At 38.3% G+C, this 21,794-nt stretch overlaps 1 protein-coding gene across 2 annotated transcripts in view; it reads left to right on the forward strand.

Annotated features, from left to right (window-relative positions):
• WWOX (WW domain containing oxidoreductase) overlaps window positions 1–21,794 on the forward strand; it is a 677,011-nt gene that overhangs the window by 19,518 nt on the left and 635,699 nt on the right. For both annotated transcript variants that reach the window (XM_074968810.1, XM_074968811.1), the window contains exon 5: window positions 20,732–20,838. In XM_074968810.1, coding sequence (XP_074824911.1) covers window positions 20,732–20,838 — 107 coding nt within the window. The remainder of the gene's footprint in view (window positions 1–20,731; window positions 20,839–21,794) is intronic.

A 21,794-nucleotide genomic window follows, 5' to 3' on the forward strand; every position in this document is an offset into this window, starting at 1 on the left:
TGCAGTAAAGGCCCTGCAGAGTCCAGAGGAGGGAGTGTGGCTCTACACTGTTCCATCCATTGAAAGATGCCTTGTTCCCTGATTGCCAAGTCTTTCTCCAGCTCCTTTCTCCCTCTGAGATCAGCCTAGGGTAAACTACATGTTTTGTAGCTTGGATCAAACAACTGGGGAGTGTTCAGGCCTTTACAAATGTGAGAAACTATATTGCCAGTTAACACTGAACAGATTGAGGAGTTTTTACCACCTCAAATTAATTTTATTGTATTGGGGTGAAGGAAGGAGGGAGACTTTGATCAATACATGGATCTTGTGCCTTCACCTGGAATTGTTTACTGGATATCTAGTTGTGGTGGCTAACTCTTGTAGCCTTTTTGATTGGCTTTGTGGGTTGATCAGTGCTGCCATGAAGAACTGGGGATAGGGAGGATAATAGTGGGTATTGTTTGTTTCTGCAGGGTTTGGGCTTTTAGTCCTTTTGTGATCAAGAGACTTTCAGATGTAAGCCTGCAGATAGTGGCTTTGTCTACACTGGACTGGTTCAGTTCACTACACTGGTTCAGGGGTGTGAAAAAACCACACCCCCGAATGACAAAAGTTTTGCTGCTGAAAAGCGCCGGTATGAACAGTGGTTTGTCGGCAGGAGAGTGTCCACTATCCATGATCAGATCATTTTCTAATCAAGACCTGGCTATTTTGGAGATGATTGCAGGAGTGTGCATACAAAATATGAGAGACATGCACACGCAAAGGTCAGGATGTCTGGGTCTGTGTTCCGGTAAGCGTAAACCAGTCCTTATCTTTCATGTAATTACTCCATTTCTCAAACTCTCTGTGCCTACTAGATAATGCTTCATTGCTATGGAAGCAGAGATGTAAGCAGTGAGAAAGAGACCTAATATGTCATCAAATTAATTCTTCTAATAATGCAGCCGTGTTCGCCACTTTGTCTGTAGGTGTTCTGAGAATTCTAGTTTTAAATGTCCTAAAAAATGGGGGTTTCTTCCACTTCTGTGGAAAGAGACTGTCGCACAGCTTCATACGTTTCACTTTTGAGGATGCAGCCTGAAGGAGTCCTTGCTTAGTTTCATAGCATTACTTGGCTCCAACAGAATTTATTTATTCTGTAGGGCAAGGACTGACTCCAACACTGCAGCTCTTAAGCTTTGTACCAGTTGAGGACATGTCCTGCATGTCTTTTAAGATGCATAGTAGTAGCGTGCTTCTCTAGGAGAACTTGAGAGGCCCACAGTGTGTGGGCATGTGGTTGTTCAGGGCACTTTGGGGCAGTGGCCAGGAAAAAGGATAAATTTTGTGGGTAATGGCTTCAAGACAGAGTGCTGGCCGTATGAAGTTCTAAGTTCCACAGATCTGAGATCCCTGTTCTGATGACTCTTACGAAGTTGGAAATTACCATTCGCAGGTCAAAGTGTATTTCTAATGACTGAAAATAGTGAGACGCAAACTGGCTTTTTAAAACTGATTTAATCATATAAAGAGTTAGTTACAAAGGTAAGGACCCTTTTTTGTTTTAAAATATGATTAAACTGCATCATCCTTGTAAATGAAATTTTGTTGCCTAAGATTTAGCTTACATTAAAGGATTTTTTTTGAATGTATCATTTTTTTCTTTATGTAGCTTAATTTATTTGAATACTAAGCATTCCTTTATTTTACGTATGCCTCTTACGTTGTGATTGTTATAGTCCATAACAGTTAATGAGTAAATTGCATTAGTCAGAAAAGTTCTTTTATGAGGTAGACTGGAAATAGTATCGGATTTTCATATTTCTTTTCTCATGTCCGTTTTGATGAATCTATTTATTCATTCTGTAATGAGTAGTACACATGGTTGGTTAGCCAAGTTATTGAACTTTATCAACCTTGGCTGAAATTCACAATGCATGCCAAACTTCTTGTAACATGTAAGAAATTACATCTTGGCTAAAAGGTTCAATAATGATTACTCTTGTAATGGAATCTTTTCACAAAGAATGGGATTTAACTGTATGCCTGTGCTTTTTTTAATTCATTCTAATACTGAAATAACATGCCTGTAGATCAAATTAATTTATTTATGATACACAATCACATTTCAGAATGTGTTTAATTATCTGTTACGAAAGGGTTAAAAAGACTTGTCTATGTGCCTTGGAGGAACTGGATCTTTCTTGTCAAATGTCTTTCAAAATATTTGACTTGGAAAGGTTTTTCTGCTTATCATAAATGTTAATATAATAACAATACCTTTCATGGGATGTGGAGATAGAAAAGATCTTTTTGATGAATTAATCCATCTCTCTACCAGAGCAGGATTTATTTCCTATTGTGTCTTATCTATACACATTCTGAAAGTCAATAGCACTGCAGCATCAGGGTTGACTGAGTGACCTAGCTGTGCATTTTAGAATTGGTTAGGAGTTTTCCATTGGAAAGATTTTCCAACAAAAAAATTGAAATTTTCCATTGAAAAATTTCCAGTTTTGCTTAATAATTTCAATTTTCTACTGGGCAAATGGAAATTTTGTGACTTCCTGGCTGCTTGCCTGGAAGACTATTGTCACTTTTTTTTCTTCCTGCCTGCAGGGAGAAAGTGGAATTGAGAATGGCCTTCAGGTAGGCAGCCAAAAAATTCCACTTTTGGTTCTCCTAGGACAGGATCTTTCTGGAAAACCCTTCCCTAGGAAAATATTTCATGTTTTTGAATTTTCATCCCATTCAGGGAAAAATTTGTTTTTCAAAAACACAAAATTTTTCTTGGGAAGGGATTTTCATTTTCTGGGCAACTGAAGGGCATTTGAATTCTCTGCAGTGCTTGTGATTTCTTAAGTAGAACAGAAAAGGAGTACTTGTGGCACCTTAGAGACTATCAAATTTATTTGAGCATAAGCTTTCGTGAGCTACAGCTCACTGCATCCGATGAAGTGAGCTGTAGCTCACGAAAGCTTATGCTCAAATAAATTTGTTAGTCTCTAAGGTGCCACAAGTACTCCTTTTCTTTTTGAGGATACAGGCTAACACGGCTGCTGCTCTGAAACCTGTCATTAAGTAAAACAGTAACTGTTGATTTACAGGCTTCTTAATATTTGTTTTCTAAGAACATAAGAACAGCCATACTGGGCCAGAGCAGTGGTCCATGTAGCCCAGTATCCTGTCTTCGAACAGTGGCCAATAGGTGCTTCAGAGAGAAAGAACAGACAGGCAATCATCAAGTGATCCATCCCCTGTCACCCATTCCCACCTTCTGGCAAACAGAGGCTAGGGACACTTCAAAGCATGGTTTTGCATCCTGCCCAATAGCCAGTGATGGACCTATCCTCCATGAATTCATCTAGTTCTTTTTTGAACCCTGTTATAGTCTTGGCCTTCACAACGACCTTTTGCAAAAAGTTCCACAGCTTGACTACGTTGTGTGGAGAAATACTTCCCTTTGTTCATTTTCAACCTGCTGCCTATCAATTTCATTTTGTGACCCCCTACCTCTTCTGTTATGAGGAGTAAATAACACTTCCTTATTTACTTTCGCCACACCAGTCATGATTTTATAGACCTGTATCATATCCCCCCTTAGTCGTCTCTTTTCCAAGCTGAAAAGTCCCAGTCTTATTAATTTCACCTCATATTGAAGCTGTTCCATCTCCCTAATCATTTTTGCGGTTGCCCTTTTCTGTACATTTTCCAATTTCAATATATCTCTTTTGAGTCGCGGCGACCACATTTGCATGCAGTATTCAAAATGTTGGTGTACCATGGATTTATATAGAGGCAATATGATATTTTCTGTCTTATTATCTGTCCCTTTCTTAATGATTTCCCAACATTCTATTAACTTGTTGACTGCCACTGTTCTGAAAACATCCACACAATGAAAACTATCCACAATGACTCCTAGATCTTTCTTGAGTGCTAACAGCTAATTTAGACCGCATCATTTTATATGTATAGTTGGGATGATGTTTTCCATTGTGCATTACTTTGCATTTATCATTTCTAAGGAAAATGATACTCTCCTTGAGGGATTTTTGGCTGACATAAATGATAGGTCCTTTCAACTCTAACTTTCAGCTTTAACTTTTTTTTTCCCCATGGGAATTCCCTTTTAGGTTTTTTTTTTTTTTTTTTTTTTTTTTAAATCCATCAGCTCATCTGTCGGCAGCTGGTGAACTCTACAGGAAAAAGGCTCCCTCTAAACTCTGCCGGAGACCTAAACTGCTCACAAGGGACTAACTGGGGGAGATTGGCTTCTTTGGAGTTTAGAAGCTCAAATCTGTAGAAGCACAGCTCCTAACTCTTCTCCAGTGGTGTTAACAGCTCTTCAAGAGAAGGGGTAAAGTCTTGATGCCATTGAAATCAATGGCAAAACTGCTATTGAATTCAATGGGTCCAGAATTTCACCAAAGTGCACACAGTATCTGGAGAAAATAGATCCATTAACAAATTAGGGGGTTGAACTTAATGGCTGAGGACACGCAAACCCTCTGAACTTTAATTTTTACTATGTTCCTTTTCATCCATTTGTTTTTGATTCTCTAAAAATTAAGTTTCTTTGAAGACTTACATTTTTAAATTTGTATTGCTTATATGGCTCATGGTTCCGTTATCCTCTGCACAATAAGCTATTTTTCCTTTTAGTATTTGTTCCATTATTTTGCTAGGGATAAAAGCTCTCTTGGTATTTTAATTTTTTATCTTTCTGCTGCCTTTCTCTTTCCCTGCAAGCTGAAATTGAATATTTGTTTGCTTACTTCTCCCTTTTCCATTTATAGTAGAGGTGTTTCTTTTTAAACCTCAGACTTCTGCATAGCCCCTTGGACTGATTCTTAGTTCTTCTGTTCTCTTCTTCCTTGCACATTGTCTTGTACCTAGTTATACCTTTTTGAATTTCACACCTGCCTTCTACAGAGTGACTTTTAATACTTCTCCCGGTTGTAGTGAACAAACTCAATTCCACCAAAACTTGTTTTCCTGAAATCCCAACATGTTGCACGTTGTGATTCCTTTCCACTCTCTTGTTGAATTCACTTATCTGGTCACTGGTTGCAAGTTGCTATTCTTGATCAATTCTTCCTTGCCACTAAGAAATAGCCCAGGATAGTTACAATGTGGATCATAACATTGTTTTGTGTGTAATTAAGGAACCTTTATGATGCTTGTCTATCTATATTTGTTTAAAATCTTCCATGTGCACTGAAGCTTAGCATACCAAGAATTACTTCAAAAATTTTCCACTCTTACCTCCTGAAAACAACCAGGATAAATGACTCTATATTTTGGTCATTTCTTGTCAAATAACTTCACCACCACACTTATCGTCAAATGCTAGCTCCGTAGCACGGTAGGTGCTTTTGTAGCACAATTATTGCATTTCTTCCTTCCTTTCTATCCCTTCTGCTTAGAAAACATCCATCAGTAATGACTGAAGGTGGGGGAAATATCTGTAAATATAGATATTTTTGTCTAAATTTAACAGCTTTCAAGTTCATGAAAAATTGGAAAATGTTCTGAAATTTAAAAAAAATTAGTGAAATTTTGTGCGAAATAGTTTTACCCTCTGATCGTGATCAATCAAAAAAGTTATTTTTGTGCAAATATTCATTCTTGTGAATTTTGAAAAAGCTGCTGGATAAGTATATTGGTCTCTGCCTGTCCAAAACATCTCCCAGCAAAGCTAGACTCTAGTGGATTTCACACAGGGCTGAGAGCCATAAGATGTCCTATTCCCATCTCTGTCATTGGCTGACAATAATACTCCACCCTTTTATACAGCAGCACTTTCCAAACATTGTTTATGGCACTCAACATTTGATGAAGTAAGCTGTTATCCTTATTTTACAAAGGGGGCAGTTAAGACTTCCAGAGACTGACTTGCCTAAAGTCAGAGTACGTCTGTATTGGCATTCAGATTACAGTTCCACTACAGAATGTAAATAACTCCCATTGACTCCAGTAGGAGTTACTTTTATTCTGTATGTTGAGTGGAGCCAGTTTATGGCAGTTTGGAAAGTTGGTGCCTCCCCAACTCTTAATGAGTGTGAAGAAAGCCTTCAAAAAAGATGCACTGTGTGTTCATCTGGGTCGTCACCCAGTCTGAAACACTTTGAATTGACTGTAGTCATGAAAATGGATGTTAACTCTGAAGGCTAAATATGATGCACGTCAACATCAACTATTTCATATTTGGTTGAAGCATGCAAGAAAGGAGTGATGAACATGCACGCAATCCACTGTGTGTGACAGCTCATTTTGGAATCTAGAGGGATGGTGCTAGAATTACGGGCTGAGCTTGGGAGAAGATCACCATTTCCCTTCTCCGAGACCTGCCAGTCTTATTTCTGATCAGAATAGAACCCCAGATCTCGTGTGTGTCTATTTCCTATAGCTAATCCACTAAACTACACTCTCTTCCAGTCAAATCCCTTGAACTTTAGTGGGTGAAATTTTTAAAGGCACTTAGGATAGTCAGATCCTTTTATCATTAGAAAACTAATGGGAATTAGGAGTCTAACTTACATTTGTGTCCTGGAAAATAGATACTGAGAGAAATTCTTAAATAAATAGAGGAAAAATAATTATCAAATATCTGAAAATATAGAGGATTTAAGATCTGAGGTTGCAGGTAGTGATATGTGAGTAAGTATTGTTGACCTGTTTTTATACACTTAAGAAACTGAGGTTGAGTGTTACTGACCTGGTGAACCCTATGGTCCAGAAAACTGGCTATAGGAGTTGGGCAGCTTGGATGCTATGCAATCTTTAATTGTTTTAACCTCTGATCCTCTATTTCTTCACCTGAAAAATAGCTTACCTATTTCATAGGGTGTCACAACCTAATTTTATGTTTCTGTAGTGCAAAGTATTAAGAACAGTAACCACCAGAGTTGGAAATAGAATACAGACCTCATAGCTTTTGGCCAATGAGTGTCTCTTTCTAAATGCAGTTGCTTCTCCACCAGCTTTCAGAATTCACAGGAGTACATTTTCATGTGAAAATGCATTTTTGGATCTTGCACAACAAAATTGCGCAGAAGGAATTGGCAAAAAGTCATACTTACGTTAAAAAATTGTCAACAAGTGTGTGTGGTTCCAGTACTGATTTCCACAGGTGAGAATCTTTCCATTGAGGCCTTGTCTACACTGGTTGATTGCCTGATTCCAACTGCTGGTGGCCAGACACTAGTGAAGCTGCTTTTATGTAAACCTCATGTTTAGAGATGCAAGCTGAAATTTGCCCCACTGCTTGAAACTGAGGCAGAGAAGGCCTCAATTTCAGACATGGCACTAGGTTATATCATTTAAAGACTTCTAGTTCTTGCTTGTTTCCCATGCTTCTTGCATTTGTGTACAGACGCTATATGTTAATACTCTTCTTATTCTTCATCTTTTGTTTCAGAACAACTCCATCTCCTGCCTTACTTTGTATGTTGGAACCACATGATGGATCATTTGAGTTACATAACAGCTCCCCTTCTCCCTCTTTCCTACGTAGTTAAAAGCATGTCTAAAAGGTCTGCCAGTTTTGAACCTGAGAGGCCGATACCCGTTCTGTTTTAAATGGAGCCCATCTAATCCAAAGAGGCTCTGACTGTAAGAGGTGTTCCAATGCTGTGTAAATCCCCAAACCTTCACACTCCAGCCTCCTCCATTGGTCGCTCTTCAGTGTCAATCATCTTTGTTTGTTTGCACCTGAAGAATCTTTGAAAAGATGAACTACAACATGCCAGTATTAAATTCTCTTCCCAGGATCCTGAAGTGATTCATGACTGTGTTTCAAATCTTCCTTTATTGGTTAGTTAAACTAATCACATTCATCTCACATTTTCCCCAAGAAGACAGAGGAGGGCATGCAGAAGACTGGCAAAAACTGAACAAACTTGTGTTCCATCCTTTTGTCACTCTTGTTTCTGTAATATAGATTGTAAGCTGTTCAGGGCAGGACCCTGTGTTATATGCCTGTAAAATACCTAGCGCAGTTTTTAGACCACTACAGTCTTTGTGTAAATAAATAATAATAAATATTAAGTTTGTTTAAGAAAACGAGTTTGGTTAAATTTTATGCAAGTAGAGCTCATAAATTTTCTATAAAACTCAGAATATCGTGAAAAAACTTGCAGGATAGTGCTTGCAGTATCCAGCTCTCTTTAGCCGGCAGCACAGTATGTCTTTTAATTATTCTGTCTTAGATAAAATATTCCTTTTTAATTTTATTAAATTTACTTCTCATATTAACATTGTGCGATTGTACTTGCCAAAAGGAGATTTAAAACATGCAGCTAATTTTTTTTTTTTTTTTAAAGAATGCTTAATTAAGACTCAGCTCAGCATGGAGAAGCTTCTGATACTGTTGGCTCACAGGAAGTCTGTGCAAAAATGCTTGCACTCAAAAAAGAAACTGGAGACATTTTGGCTGCCTTCCCTGTTTTGCTTTAGAATGAAAATTCTTGTGTATGATTTGAAATGATCACTGAGAGGAAAAGCCTTTCTAGGTGTGGCAAACTGCCCTTTCTCCTATCTAATCACACCCCTCCTCACACATGCACACTTAATAGGAAAACTATACAAGGTCCAATCAAGAACAACTTTATAAACCAAACCAATCTCTGGGTCCTGCTCAGACCACCTCAGGAAACTGAGTGGACTTTCAAAACAGGTAAGACTGACCTATTAGTTGGGGGAAAAAGGGATCCCGCTCACCCTAAACAACCAGTGTTCTTCATGCCTGCCCCTTGAACAATGTTTTTGTCGTGGGTGGGTGAGAGGAACAGAAGGAGGTGGGGGGAACAGAAATAAATCATTTAGTGCACGAGATGGCTAACAATCCCCCAACACCAATATTTCACAAAATGAAAAGCTTTGAACAGCTGTTGCTAATGGCAGTTCTGAGTGGTTACGACAGGTCCAAAGCAGAGTTTCTTGCTACTGATGTCAGGTGAATTTTTTATGTATTTTTTTTCACTATTACTGTGAGTTTTCCTGGCATGGTTTTTACAATTGTCTGGAGTAAAAGATACTGAAGCATTACAGATACTTTAAGTAACACACTAAGACATTTATTCTCCCCTCCTGATTTTGTGTCCTTGGAAGGTTTGAAAGTAACAGCACTCGTAAGAAGGCTAGGTTTATTAATGCATCTGCCCGTGGACAACTGATCAGAAAAGTCTTCAAAGGCTGTCTGACACAGAAAATACGCACCATTGTAGTCATCTTTGTCAAGTTTTACTGCCATCATGGGTCTGATCTTCCTCTTCCTGAAGTCAATGTGAGCGGGATTATCCTCTTCTTTTGAATATAGTTTTTCGTTATGGTCAAGAATTCTTCTTTTCTTTACCATATAAAGATTGGGTTTACAACCTATTCGTGGCATAGCAACATATTTCCACTGTCTATTACAGGTAAAAGTATATTAATTTTAGAATAAACAGGCATATGCTAATTTCAGCCAATATATTTTTCTAAGGAAAACAATCCAAATAAAATTGGGGAACAGGGGAAACACTAATATAAAAAATAACTTATTTTTAAAAAAATAATGTTACACGCTCAGATTTTTATAATTGCACATGTGCATGTAGTTTTATGATCATGCTAACTATGTGTAGATGTCCCTTTTTGATGTGTAGCTTGTCATTTATGCCTAGCTACTGTGAAGTTGTATGCTCAATTGTTACATTCAAAGACACGTGAGAAAACCCAGGCGACAGTGTTTGAGAATGAAACGCTACAAAGACAAGAGATGAAAATAAATCACAGTGCAAATGAAATATTAGTCCACAGAAATTCTCATAAAAACATTAACCAAATATAAAATTGCCAAATTCAGATTTTTCTTTTAAATATAAAGAATGATTTGTGCTATAGATGACCATCTGTCTTGCTGGAAGCCAAACTCTCACATGTAAAGACAACCAAAAGAAAGCATGAACTTGGACCATGCTTAATAAAACACTGAGGAGATTATAAAGTTCAAATAAATCATGACCTGCTTACAAATATGAAATTGTTCAAAGGTAGTGAAAACTTGTGTAAATATCTATAAGGGATTGTAATGGTGGTAACATGACACCATAAGCGATAGCTAACCTGGCCGTGGTGCCACGTGCTGCAGACAATAGGAATATTTAAGCACAATCTCACCTTTTGATAGGAGCATATCCTATGACTGATCAGAATAAGGGAGTAAAAAGTTCAACAAAGAAACAAAGGCTGAGATTTTTGAGCGCCGTTTACTGTATTTAGACGCATCTTCCATTTTAATAGAAGAAGTGTGTCTAAATCCTTTAGACTACTTAAGAAAATCTCAACCAAAGTATGTTTTATAAGCCAAAGAGTCGGTATCAAGGATCAAACTGGGACTGCGTTGAAAATAGTTGGGTACTCCAAATAAGTCTCCCACCGCACCCCACAGTTTACTGATCACATAAACAAATGCCTAATGGGGTCCATCCTCTATAACTGAAAAAGCGCTGCTCAAAAGGTCATCCACAAGTTTGAATTAAACTCCGATTTTGGTTCAGTAACTAATACTTGGTTATAATCTGATTATATTTTGAGTAATTTATATATCAAGATTTTTCTTAGATTATAAGACTTTTTTTTTCTGGGTGTGTGCCACGCCTTTGTGTTTTGAGGCAGACACCCATCATGGAAAACTTTAGCCTGAATGGTTAGTTTCGGAACACTATAAGCAAGTAGAAAACGGTCTTATAATGGGAAGTGTCTGGTAACCCTAACTATCAGTGGCACTTCAAGATTTTCCTGTAATGGAGTGCCTGTCACAATGGGGTTCATCCTGATGGGAACCTCTGGCAGCTACTGCAAGATATTTATATTGAATAATAGCAATTTACAATATAAAGCTAGGAAATGCAAGTTCACATATGTTAATAACCAATAGTTTTTAATAGTCATTGACCCAAGATTTATAACATTTTGAAAGGGTAAATCTGATCAGCTATTGGAGTTCTAGCTGGGTATGTGTGTGTCAACTGCATAGACTTTTTCATATAAAACAACTGTTTTGTTGTCTCATAAGGTGGTAGGACTTTTCAGAAAGCGTAATTACACTAAGTATCAACTTTTGGCTGGCTGAGGGCATTTGGCTCTAATCTTGCAGTGCATTTACTGGATAGCTCTGATGTAATTGTAATATTGTGTTTACTGTACAGTAAAAGATAGATTAAACTTTCTTTGGTTCATTTGGTGCATTTGCTAATTTTCCACAGGAAAAGCAAATCAGTTAGATACTTAAGTTTTCTATTTTTTATAGTTTACAATATATTTGATCTAAGAGAATGCTTTTGTATTTTTATTTGTTGAAAGAAGATGGTCTTCCTTTCACATTAAATAAATATTTTCAATTTTGTCATCTACTCATATAATTGTCTATAAAATAATTACTTTGTTTTGTTTAGAACACGATATTACACTTTTTTGTTGAGTTTAACAACATGTGAAACTGTTTTTTTATTTTAACATTGGTTGGATGGAAAACAGAACCAACACATTCGTCATCCTAATTCATTTTGGTTGACTTTCTCCATAACTCTTGAAGCCAAGAACAACAAAATTGTCCATTTTTCACTCTCACAGAGAGGCAGGATATATCTTAAATTTAACATGAAACTTTGCAGTGAAAATCAGTGTCTAAAGTTACTGTTAGCAAAATGAACAAATAATATCAAAATACTTGATATAACTTGCTCTTTCTAAAGTCTTGAAAGAGTTTTTAAAAAGCATGGCATTCAAATTGCTCGATTTACGTTGAGTGTGACTCAGTCAAACTTCTGGAGCTGAATTATCTTTCTTCAATATTGATATTCAAAAAGAACAACAATTTGTTCCCAAACATTGCAGTCTATGTGTATGAAATTGTTCATTGCTTATTTTTGGACTCTGAAAATTCAGGAGGAAGTGCATATTACTTCGTGCCATGTATTTTGTCGTGGTTTGGAAATTGTTACATGGAGAATACTGTCGAGATTTATCAAGATCTCCAGGAAGAAGGCTGCAGGTATTTCAAGCCACTTCCAAGAAGCAGAAATCTGTTGTCATGGCACAGGAGACTGTTTGTTTGTTTTTCTTTGTTCTCCAGTGCAAGAAACGTGCGTGTTAATTTCGACTGTCAGTGACTCCTTGTAGCCTCTGCTAATGGTATAGGAGTAAAGAAGTTTCTCAGCCATAAAAATACTTGCAAGATGTTGATCTTGTGGCATGGGACAGGCTGAGTTTATTCAAAATGAAAGATCTGGTTTATTGTGTAACACCAAGTTACCATGGCTAGCGAGGAAAACCTTAGCTGAAATCTATTGCCTACTCCTAAGTAATTAATGGTCAAGTTGCTAGGATTTGTGATTTCCTCTCGAAACTCAGCTTTAAAGGGAACTCAGTGTACATCAGTCCTGCACCAGAACTTCATATGTTTGGAATGCTTGGATTTGCCTTATTTATTCTTGTGAAGGAGTGTTTAAAAGGACGGCTTGATTATTCAATGCTCATCTCTGTTGGTGCTTAGTTCTTTCTTTGTGTTAAAATTATCCCAGTGATGCATCTATACAAGAACCAAGTCATTTTACCTTTGCTGCATGTAGTGCAGTTGACAAGGGTCTCAAAATTGTTGTTGCATATGAGGCAGTCTGTTCCTTTGGTATAGAACTTGGGTCTGGAAATCAGGAGACTGCAGTCTATTCCTACTTGTAATGATGACTTGTTAAATGATCTTGAGCAGGTGCTTAATCTTTGTGTGCCTCGCTGTCTCCCTTGCAGAACTGGGATTATACCACCTTTTGTAAACATCTGTGAATGAAAGGTGCAGGATAAGTGCAAAATAGGTGTGTATGTAATGCACTTGAAGGGGTGTATGTAATGCCTATAGTAAAGGTTGCACTAGTGTTTCTTTTTAAGGTATCATTTTGATCTGATCTGTTCAGCCCAAAAGCTACATGTATCAGGTTTGTTCATGGCCCAAGAACCCTTTTTCTCCTCTGTTAAGTTCTAACAGTAGTAACAAAGGTTAGGTGTCTGAATCTTTTTCTCTTTAAATAAGTTGCAAATTTGCTTATATTGATTAGCTCTAGTTCCTTAGTGGAACAGTAGGTGAAATCTTTAAATTTGGCTGGGAGATGGAGGTTCTGTTGCAGATATACCTTGCGTGGTCTTGTAAAAATTGGCTATAGTTTATCCAAATTTTCAAGGTTTCAAAAGGTATTTTGTGGGTTCACACTAGATTCTGTAAAGTGAAGTCAGAGCTGACTGCCAATGTTCTGTTGGTTCTGTGCATGTGTGCATAGCACAAGAAAATTCACAGGGAGTATTATTTTTATTTGTATTGGAGCAGTGCCTCAGAGCCCCAGTAATGGACCAGGACCCCTTTATGCACTAGACTTTTCAACACAGAACAAAAAGGCTGTTTCTCCCTCAAAGATTTTACAATTTAAGTAAAAAGTGTAATAAATGTCTCTATGCTGAGTTAGAGGCAGGGTCAGAAAGGAGATTTATTCTGATGAAAGCTTCAATGGCATGGAGACACACAGAGCTGGGAGAAAGGGGTCCTGTGCTACATTTCCCCCTAAAGTGCCCCTTTGCTCCGAGGAAGACCCATTGGACTGACTTTGTATGAATAATACACATTGCCAGAGTTGAAACTTGTATGGGGAGCCACATGGTCCTGAAGTTGTAGTTCAAATGGCCTGTATGGCTGAGTAAGGAGTTGGAAAAGTTGCTGTTTTCATAGTGTACACTTACATCAAGAAAGTTTCTCTTCATGGCTGATGTTTTCGATTTCAATATTAGTAAAAGCTGCTGATTTTTATAGATTCATAGATTATAAAGCCAGAAGGGACTATTTTGATCAACTAATCTGACCTCCTGCATAACACAGACCATAGGACTTCCCTGAATTAACTCCTGTTCTAACTAAACCATATCCTGTAGAAAAACATTTCATCTTGTTTTTAAAATGACCAGTGATGGAGAATCTACCACAACCCTTGCTACTTTGTTCCAACCTTTATTTATCCTTATTTTTAAAAAATTGCACCTTCATTTCCATTCTTTACTGCACGGCAAACCGGAAAGAAATTATACTTTTCAACTACCACTGCTGTTCTTTTGGAAATATTTAAATTATGTAAGAATTTTGAAGAAGATTCTTCTTAACCTCCTTGTACTTAGAAGAAAAATATAATATTCTAGGAGATGGTCTGATTCATTCTGAAGATTAGCAGCTTATTGGGCTGTACAAATGGGGACCCTTGTGACAGATCAGTTTGCTTCAAGTCAGAAAGGAAACCTGAAAGTCTTAAGAAACAGAGAAATACAGACCATAGCAGTGAAAAGAGAACCAAATACAGCTGTGAAAACAATATAAATTTAGTAATATAATATGCTCATGCTTACAAAGTCAGTTGGTTTCTGCTATTGTAGAGGCTATAAGTAATCCATCAGAGTGTAAAAGGGAAGAAACATGCATACCACACAGAAACAGGCTAATGCTTTTCACTTCCAATCCTATTGACCACTTTAGTTCAAACTTGTTGCTTTTACTCTATTATAAGAAGAGAGCATCTTTGTTTTGTAGTTTTTATTAGTTGGTTATTTTTACGTTTAAACCACCTGTGACATAGGGCTCAATAAAACTTGTGAAGGTTCTAAATCTAAAATAAACTACATTGCAAGGATTTATAATCTCAAGGCTTTGAGAGTTCTATTACAGGGTGAGGGAGAGTCAAAAGATGTTTTTGGAGAACTTTCAACAAGTTTTAGGCTTTTGTCTGCGGAGATTGGAGAGGAAGGCTGGCTATCTTCTTTGTGGATGTTTTGTAGTTGATGTCTGGGAAACAGGTTTTCTGAATATGGGGAAGGTCTCCAGACACCTGGTCCTAGGTATTCATGAGTGATTGTGTGAGCATTCTAAAAAGTTGTAACAGAATTGCTACTATTTAGCATATTTTAGCTTTCATCTTTTCTCTTCTTTAATTCTTTTATCCCTGTATTGGGTAATACTTAGTTCTTACGGAGACTTAGAGTAAGGACACATTTTAAATTGCTTAAACATCTGGTGCAAGTTCGTCATCATTAGTTTGTGGGATATTATGTAACTAAATTACGCTCTATTCTCTCTAAAGGTTGCTGTTTGATTTAAAGCAGACCTACTTTTCTACCCGCTAAGTGAATGCTATCTTAATTGTAACTAAGTGAGCATCCTATCAGGGTGTGAAAGGGTATGAAGAAAGTGTAAGAACTACTAGTCATTTAGTAAGAGACAACTTGTTCTTTGGAAGCTGGCTACTTGGATCCTGGGTCCAGGAGTTCCAGTGGGGGGAACCATGGCACCTCCCAATAAAAAAACCTGATATACTGGTCCTGTACCATGGTAGCAGAGCAACGTACTACCCTAAAGAAGACCAATGTGGAAGAGCAATCTCAGGACGTTTATTACCAAGTTCCCTCAGTTGATTAAAGATCTATTTATTTTCGATATGCTATCCTGTTGACTGTTCTATGGACGATGGTGCTTATCTGATAGAGGCCATATTCTCAGTTAGGTGTAAATTGACATTGCACCATTGGATTTAATAGAGTTATGCCGATTTTACAGCAACTGAATCTGGCCCAGTGATGGTAGTCAGCAACTAGCAAGATGGGTACAGTGAGTATACAGGGAAAAACCTTGACCTCAGGAAGAAGGGTCATGAAACCTGGGACTCAAACATGTCAGGTGAGGTTATGTGTAGTGAAGGGGAGGGACTGAAGAGGCTTCCCCTCCATTCAGAATGACTGGGTATGTCTACACTGCAATAAAATACTGTATTTTCCCTAACTTTAATATGAAGAACAATAAAATATTAAGGTTAGGTGAAAAAAGCTTTCTAATTTATAGGTGGAGTGCTTTAAAGTTCTGTAGCGAACCTGGAGCAGTTACGCTTTTTGTTTGTTGTGTTACCAACCTATGAGGTGAGCCTTTGACAAACAGAACTGTGCCATAATGTTTGTCTTCATGTATTTCTCATTGTTATTCTTAAACAGGATTGTCACTTGAGGGTCAGATTAGAGCTCATTCAACCAGAGCAGTGGCAGCAATAGTAGCCAGCCTCAGGTCAGTCTTGCCTCTTGAGATTTTCAGGGCAGTCACTTGGAATTTATTGTATAGTTTTACAAAACATTATTGCCTCAACATTGTATTGTGTAGAGAATTTAAATGTAGCGTGGCTGTACCTCAACATGGATTCCTTTTGCGTGCACAATTCTCCTTGCCATATTTTGGGAAATATATTTTTCTTATCCTGTGTAGTAATTTTGTTTTGTAAGTAATTATATCCTTAATATTGAAGTATATATTTTTTAAATGTATTGCATATTTTTGCACATGGTTTATTCCCTCTTGTAAAAAGAAAAGTCACTATTAACTTACGTTAATGCAGTATATTTCCATTCTGTTAGGGGCATTCTCTTAGTTTTGTAACATCAGAGCAGGCCGCTCTAATTTGCACTTGGCTGCAGATGACAGAGGGTCAAAGGTGCTGCAAATATTGATGTAATGTATCAATTTTTCCTGCCAATACCCTCTTTTGCTTATTACACTAGTATTGGGGAGCACAGATGGTATAACATTTGTGCCACCAGTCGATTTCCATTTCATTGGGGTTACCTGTTTTGCTGGGTAAACCAGTTTTAAAGCCAGATGACACTGGTAGTGCTGCACAAAGTGGACTTATCTCTGTGGAAGATATACCCCATTGTGTCTCTTGCAGAAAATTACCCTAGCAGGTTCAAACTTTTCAAAATAACCATTCAATTATAATTGATGCTAATGGTATTTGGAGCCCTGAGTTTTAAAGAAACATCCCTTCCCAGGGTGTTGCTGCAGGGGCAGAGTTAAGGTGTTCAGGTCCCGTAGCTGTGCATTTCTGTACTTTAAGGTGATTTAGATTTCTTTTATATGTAAACTTACCTCTGAATTTCTTGGATTTGTGAGGTTTGTTTTGGGTATAATTGCAACATCCTTGTAATAGTTTACCCTTAAGTTACTGATATGTACTCAACATTGTAATACAATGTGTATGACTTTGCTTGTTTTGATCTCCCTTAATTTCCTGGACCTGATTCAGATTTGTGTATCCTACATGTGAGAGTTGCATTCACAGCTGGTCCCTCCAGTTTCCAAAGGGATTCTGAGGAAATGGCTGGAGGGTACTGTTTCCTTGTCAAAGACAACAGATGGTTACTGAAATGCTGCCTCTTTGTCTTCCTGATGGCCACATGCTTCTCTTGTATTAACATACCTGCTTGTTCCCACCACTCCCCCAGCTCTTCCAGCCCCCAAACAAATGTCATAGTCTGCCACCTTTGCAACAAACATATCCACATCACTTATCTGGTATATCCCTAGGACCAGTGCTGAATCCCCATCCATGCATACAGCCCTCTCTTGACCACTCAGACGCTGCTTCAGTTCTCGTGCACATCTTGCTGCTGCTCCCTTGCTTTCACCACACTTGGAGCATGCTTTTCCAGTTCTTGCTTCTGTACTTCCTCCACCGCCAACTCTTGCTCTCCTGCACCTGACAGTTTCTGCTTCCCACCCTCAGCTCTTCTTCTTACCCTGTCCCGAGGTCAGCCTTCTGGATTCTGCATCTCGTCCCTTGCTGTTTCTGGGGGTGGGATGCTGGTGGGGTAGCGCAGTGTGCGAGGCCCCAGGCTGGGCTCTGGTTGTTCAATGAGTAGATTGTAGAGTTGGCCCGTCATTATAAAAACAAGCTATCTTCAGGGTTTATGTTTATTCTATAAACATTGGGTAAAATCCTGGTCCCATTAAAGTCAATGGAAAAATGCCCATAGATGTCAGTGGAGCCAGGATTTCATCTATTCCCTGAGCTGAAATCTGGCATGTAAATAAATGTCTGGAAGACAGTACTGGGGGAGCCATAACTGTTCTGTCCTCTCTTCCTCTCCCTACTTCTGCTGGCACCGTTGTTACATAGTGGTGATTGTGGAGGTATCTCCTGACCACCTCCTCTTTCCTCTCCTCTCTCTTCTTTGGCTGGCCACGTCTCATTTCTTTCTGCTGCTATAGCCTTCCAGGTCACATGTTGTTGGATAGTTGGATTATGACTTCAAAGGTATGCTTGCTAACGATCCTTTTTCTCCATCTATCTTACTTAAGTGACCCCCGTTACCATAGTATCTGCATGCTTCACAATCTTGAACATGTACTTAACCTCAACACCCCTCTGAGGTAGAGAAGTGCACTTATCCCCATTTTACAGATGAGGAACTGAGGCACAGAGAGACTAAGTGACTTGACCAAGATCATACAGAAAATCTGTGGCAGAGCAAGGAATCAAATCCAGGTCTCCAGAGTCCTAGGCTCGGCCCCTAACCACTGGATCATCCTTCTTCTCTACCTCTGTGTACACTCTAGTGTTCACCCTGAAAAACTTTTCAGTTATTAAGAATCAAGATTGATTCCTTGTATTGTGCTTTTTTTAAAAGCAGATTTTTTTTTTTTGTGGGCGATTTAAAGGTGCAATGTTTCTCCATTTTTGCCTAAATCCTGAATTTTGTTGTTGGTTTAAGTTAGTTTACTGTTGATTGTTATGTTGGTGTGTGCAGGGTAAAATTAGCTAAATTTTAACATGTAACTTTATTATTTCAATTTTAAACTTTGTCAGACTGTTCATATGTTTTATAAGAAGAAACAAGTTATTAACTGAAAATGTGAGAGGTGTGGAGTTAATTATTTTGCACAAAATATGACACAGGGTAGACTTGGCTAAGTGCAGCTACATTTAGCTAATTAAACTGGTCATCAGCTCCACACTGCTAGTCTTACGATACAAAAAAACATGATTCTCAAGGGTTCAAACCAGATTTTACCAATATGTAGAGCTATTAAAATTAGTACTTTTTTTTGTCAAACAACTAGCATATGGCTAGCAAACAATGTTGCAAAACAACACATGCCACATTTGTTACATTTTAAAATTACCCTGCTGTATGTGCTCAAAATGGAATTAGGAACAGGGGAAATATCCTCTGCATGTACTGAAGGTACATTCGTGCGCATACAATGAATTTCCAGGTAATTAAAGTTGCTTAGTACAATGAATGGTTTGAAAAGAGATACAGGAAAATTGCTTGGGCTTAAATACCATAAGTATGTAATTGCAGAGAATGGTATAAATTTGTCTGGTGTCTGTTGTTTCTATAATCTGTTATACCCTATGTTGTAACTGAATTTCTTTTTGCCCTAGGGCATTTTTGGGAGTGAGGCAGCATAACTTAATATGTTTTTTCCTTGATAAACAAATTTTAAAAGGAAAACATGAATATGCTTTAAACTACATAAAGCTGGAACAAATAGCCTCCCCTTCTCTGTGGCTTTGTAATATGCTCATCCTCAAATTATTGGGCATTATGATTTGATTCTTTATGTTCTAGTTTTAAGCTTTTCTAATTGGAACTCATTAAGTGCTGTTATGGTGAGTTGCCTCTTTCGGTTAGATGGAAATTTCTCTTTCATTGTTACAGTGTTCCATAGCAACAGAACACCCAGTGATCATGCTGAATGCCCCACAAACACAAACCAACTTGCCCCAGGTGGAACCCTAGTTATTGACCCAACCCTATGCACTGTAAATCAGGCACTCTGCACACTCAAAGGCAGATTCTCAGATGGTGTAAACTGGCATAGGCCCATTTCAGGTAACTGTATTGAGCCAATGGCAGTTAACACCAGCTTGAGGCTGTGTTCCCCAGTGTCATGATACAGGCCCTTAACAAACAGAAGGGAGTAGATGGGGAAGATCAGCAAGGGAGACACTTCCACTGGCTGGCTTTATTTCTCCACACTGTGTGCATTGGACGTCCAATCCTGCTGTAAGTGGCCCTCATATCGGTCAATCACAGGCCAGCTCCAGGTGTGTTAAATCCATCCAAGCCTGTAGGCACACCTGGGCCCCCTCTCCTCATCCCTTTCCGTGCTGTCTTGGCAAACATAGCAACCTATGCTTCCATTCAAGGCTTGCTGCAGCATTTTAAAGAAACAACAAAACTTACCTCTTCTATTAATTTTGGGCAGGAGAGAAATCCATAATTTCAGATGAGTTTATGATCTCAGTTTTGAAGAGAAAATCTGGTCTGAGTTATGATCACCATTAGCACTTATATAGCACTATTGCAATTCTTGTGCATTGTGGGATTTAAGGCTGAAATCCTAGCCCCATTGAAGTCGGTGGCAAAGCTCCCATTGAAATCAGTAGGGCCTGGATTTCACCCTAACTGCTAAATCTTCATAACAACTCTGTAAGGTAAGAAGTGGGGCTTCTAGGTACTATGGTAAGACAAATAAATAATAGTAATTATCCTCATTTTACAAATGAAGAAACTGAGGCAGAGGGGTTAAGGTGCTATACATGTAAGAGCACATGTGGAGTTTTGCATACACCTAAGTTTTGTGATCCTAAAGTCCTGTGCGCATTTACCTGTATGCAGACTTGACTTGCATGAGCATACCAGGCACAGTTTAAGTACACTCAAGTGTCCGTCACCTTTTTGCATATGTGCCCTTACAAAAACAGGCTCAAGTAACTAGAACAGTGGAGATGCATATTAAAGAAATTCCTAAATTCCTGGCTCCATCTCCCTTGAAACATGAGTTTATACCTCTTGCTAGTTTCATGAAGACTCATCTTTCTCTGATTGGAATTGTTGGTTTTTTTTAATTTTTATTTTATCATAGGATTTGAAACTGCAAAGTCTCTTGCACTCCATGGTGCCTATGTCATTCTTGCCTGCAGAAATATGTCAAGAGCCAACAAAGCTGTACAACGCATCCTAGAGGAATGGGTAAGGAAACATATTTTTTTGAACGCTTAGCAAATTCTACTATCTTCAAAACAATGTGCCGTGTACGCTGATGAGGTCGTTTTGTGCAGTATATGCTGTTTTATAAATGTTATTTTTCACTTATCAGAATTCAAGAAAACAGCTTTCTTTGTATTGTAATAATCACTTTAGTGCGTAAATGTATTTACAGATGGAACAAAGGAGCTGTGCCATTTTATAATGTGTATGTACGGTTAATTTTAAGCATCATTATACTATGGTTGGAGGGTTATTTTAATGCTAAAAAATTTGAAAGGACTAATGAAGCGAATGCCATTGGTGACAGAAAGAGAATTTCATAAGCATTTAAATATGTGCTTAATTATTCTTGAGATTCAGTGTAATGCCCTTGCTCCCTTGGTCACTATTACTTTGAGATTTCCATAAAATTCTGCCTATAAGGTGTTTCAAGGAAATCATTTTTGTCTTATAAATACTTATTCTCCTTTGAGTGCTATCCCTGTTGGGGCTCCACTTCAGGTGTACATGTGCCTCTTAAGCCCTCAATTGGAGATTTTCTGTTAGCATTGTCCATTCGGCCTATATAACCTTGTGACGTGCTTAGAGGGTACATAGGGCTAAGCAGGTAAACTGCCTTCCATTCCTCCTTCAATGCCTGGGCCTGTGACAGAGCTCTAGTGTGTCCAACTCATGCATGCCTCCTGCTAGGTCTATGATATCAGCGGCCTCAGCTTCTCAACTTGGTACCATGGAGGCAAAAGACTCTTCCTCTGGTACTGGTGGAGCAGGGAGATCCCAAAGCATTTTATAGAAACACACCACCAGCGGGCCTTAGTACCATCTGTCTCCAAATTGGCACAGTCTATTTCAGACTTACCAATGGTGTCTTCTCACTCTGCTGCATTGGTACTGACAAAATCAAAGCACACACCTTTGGCCCTGGCACCTACACACTC

Source organism: Natator depressus, chromosome 12, assembly GCF_965152275.1.
Source record: "Natator depressus isolate rNatDep1 chromosome 12, rNatDep2.hap1, whole genome shotgun sequence".
NCBI classification, from domain to species: domain Eukaryota; kingdom Metazoa; phylum Chordata; order Testudines; family Cheloniidae; genus Natator; species Natator depressus.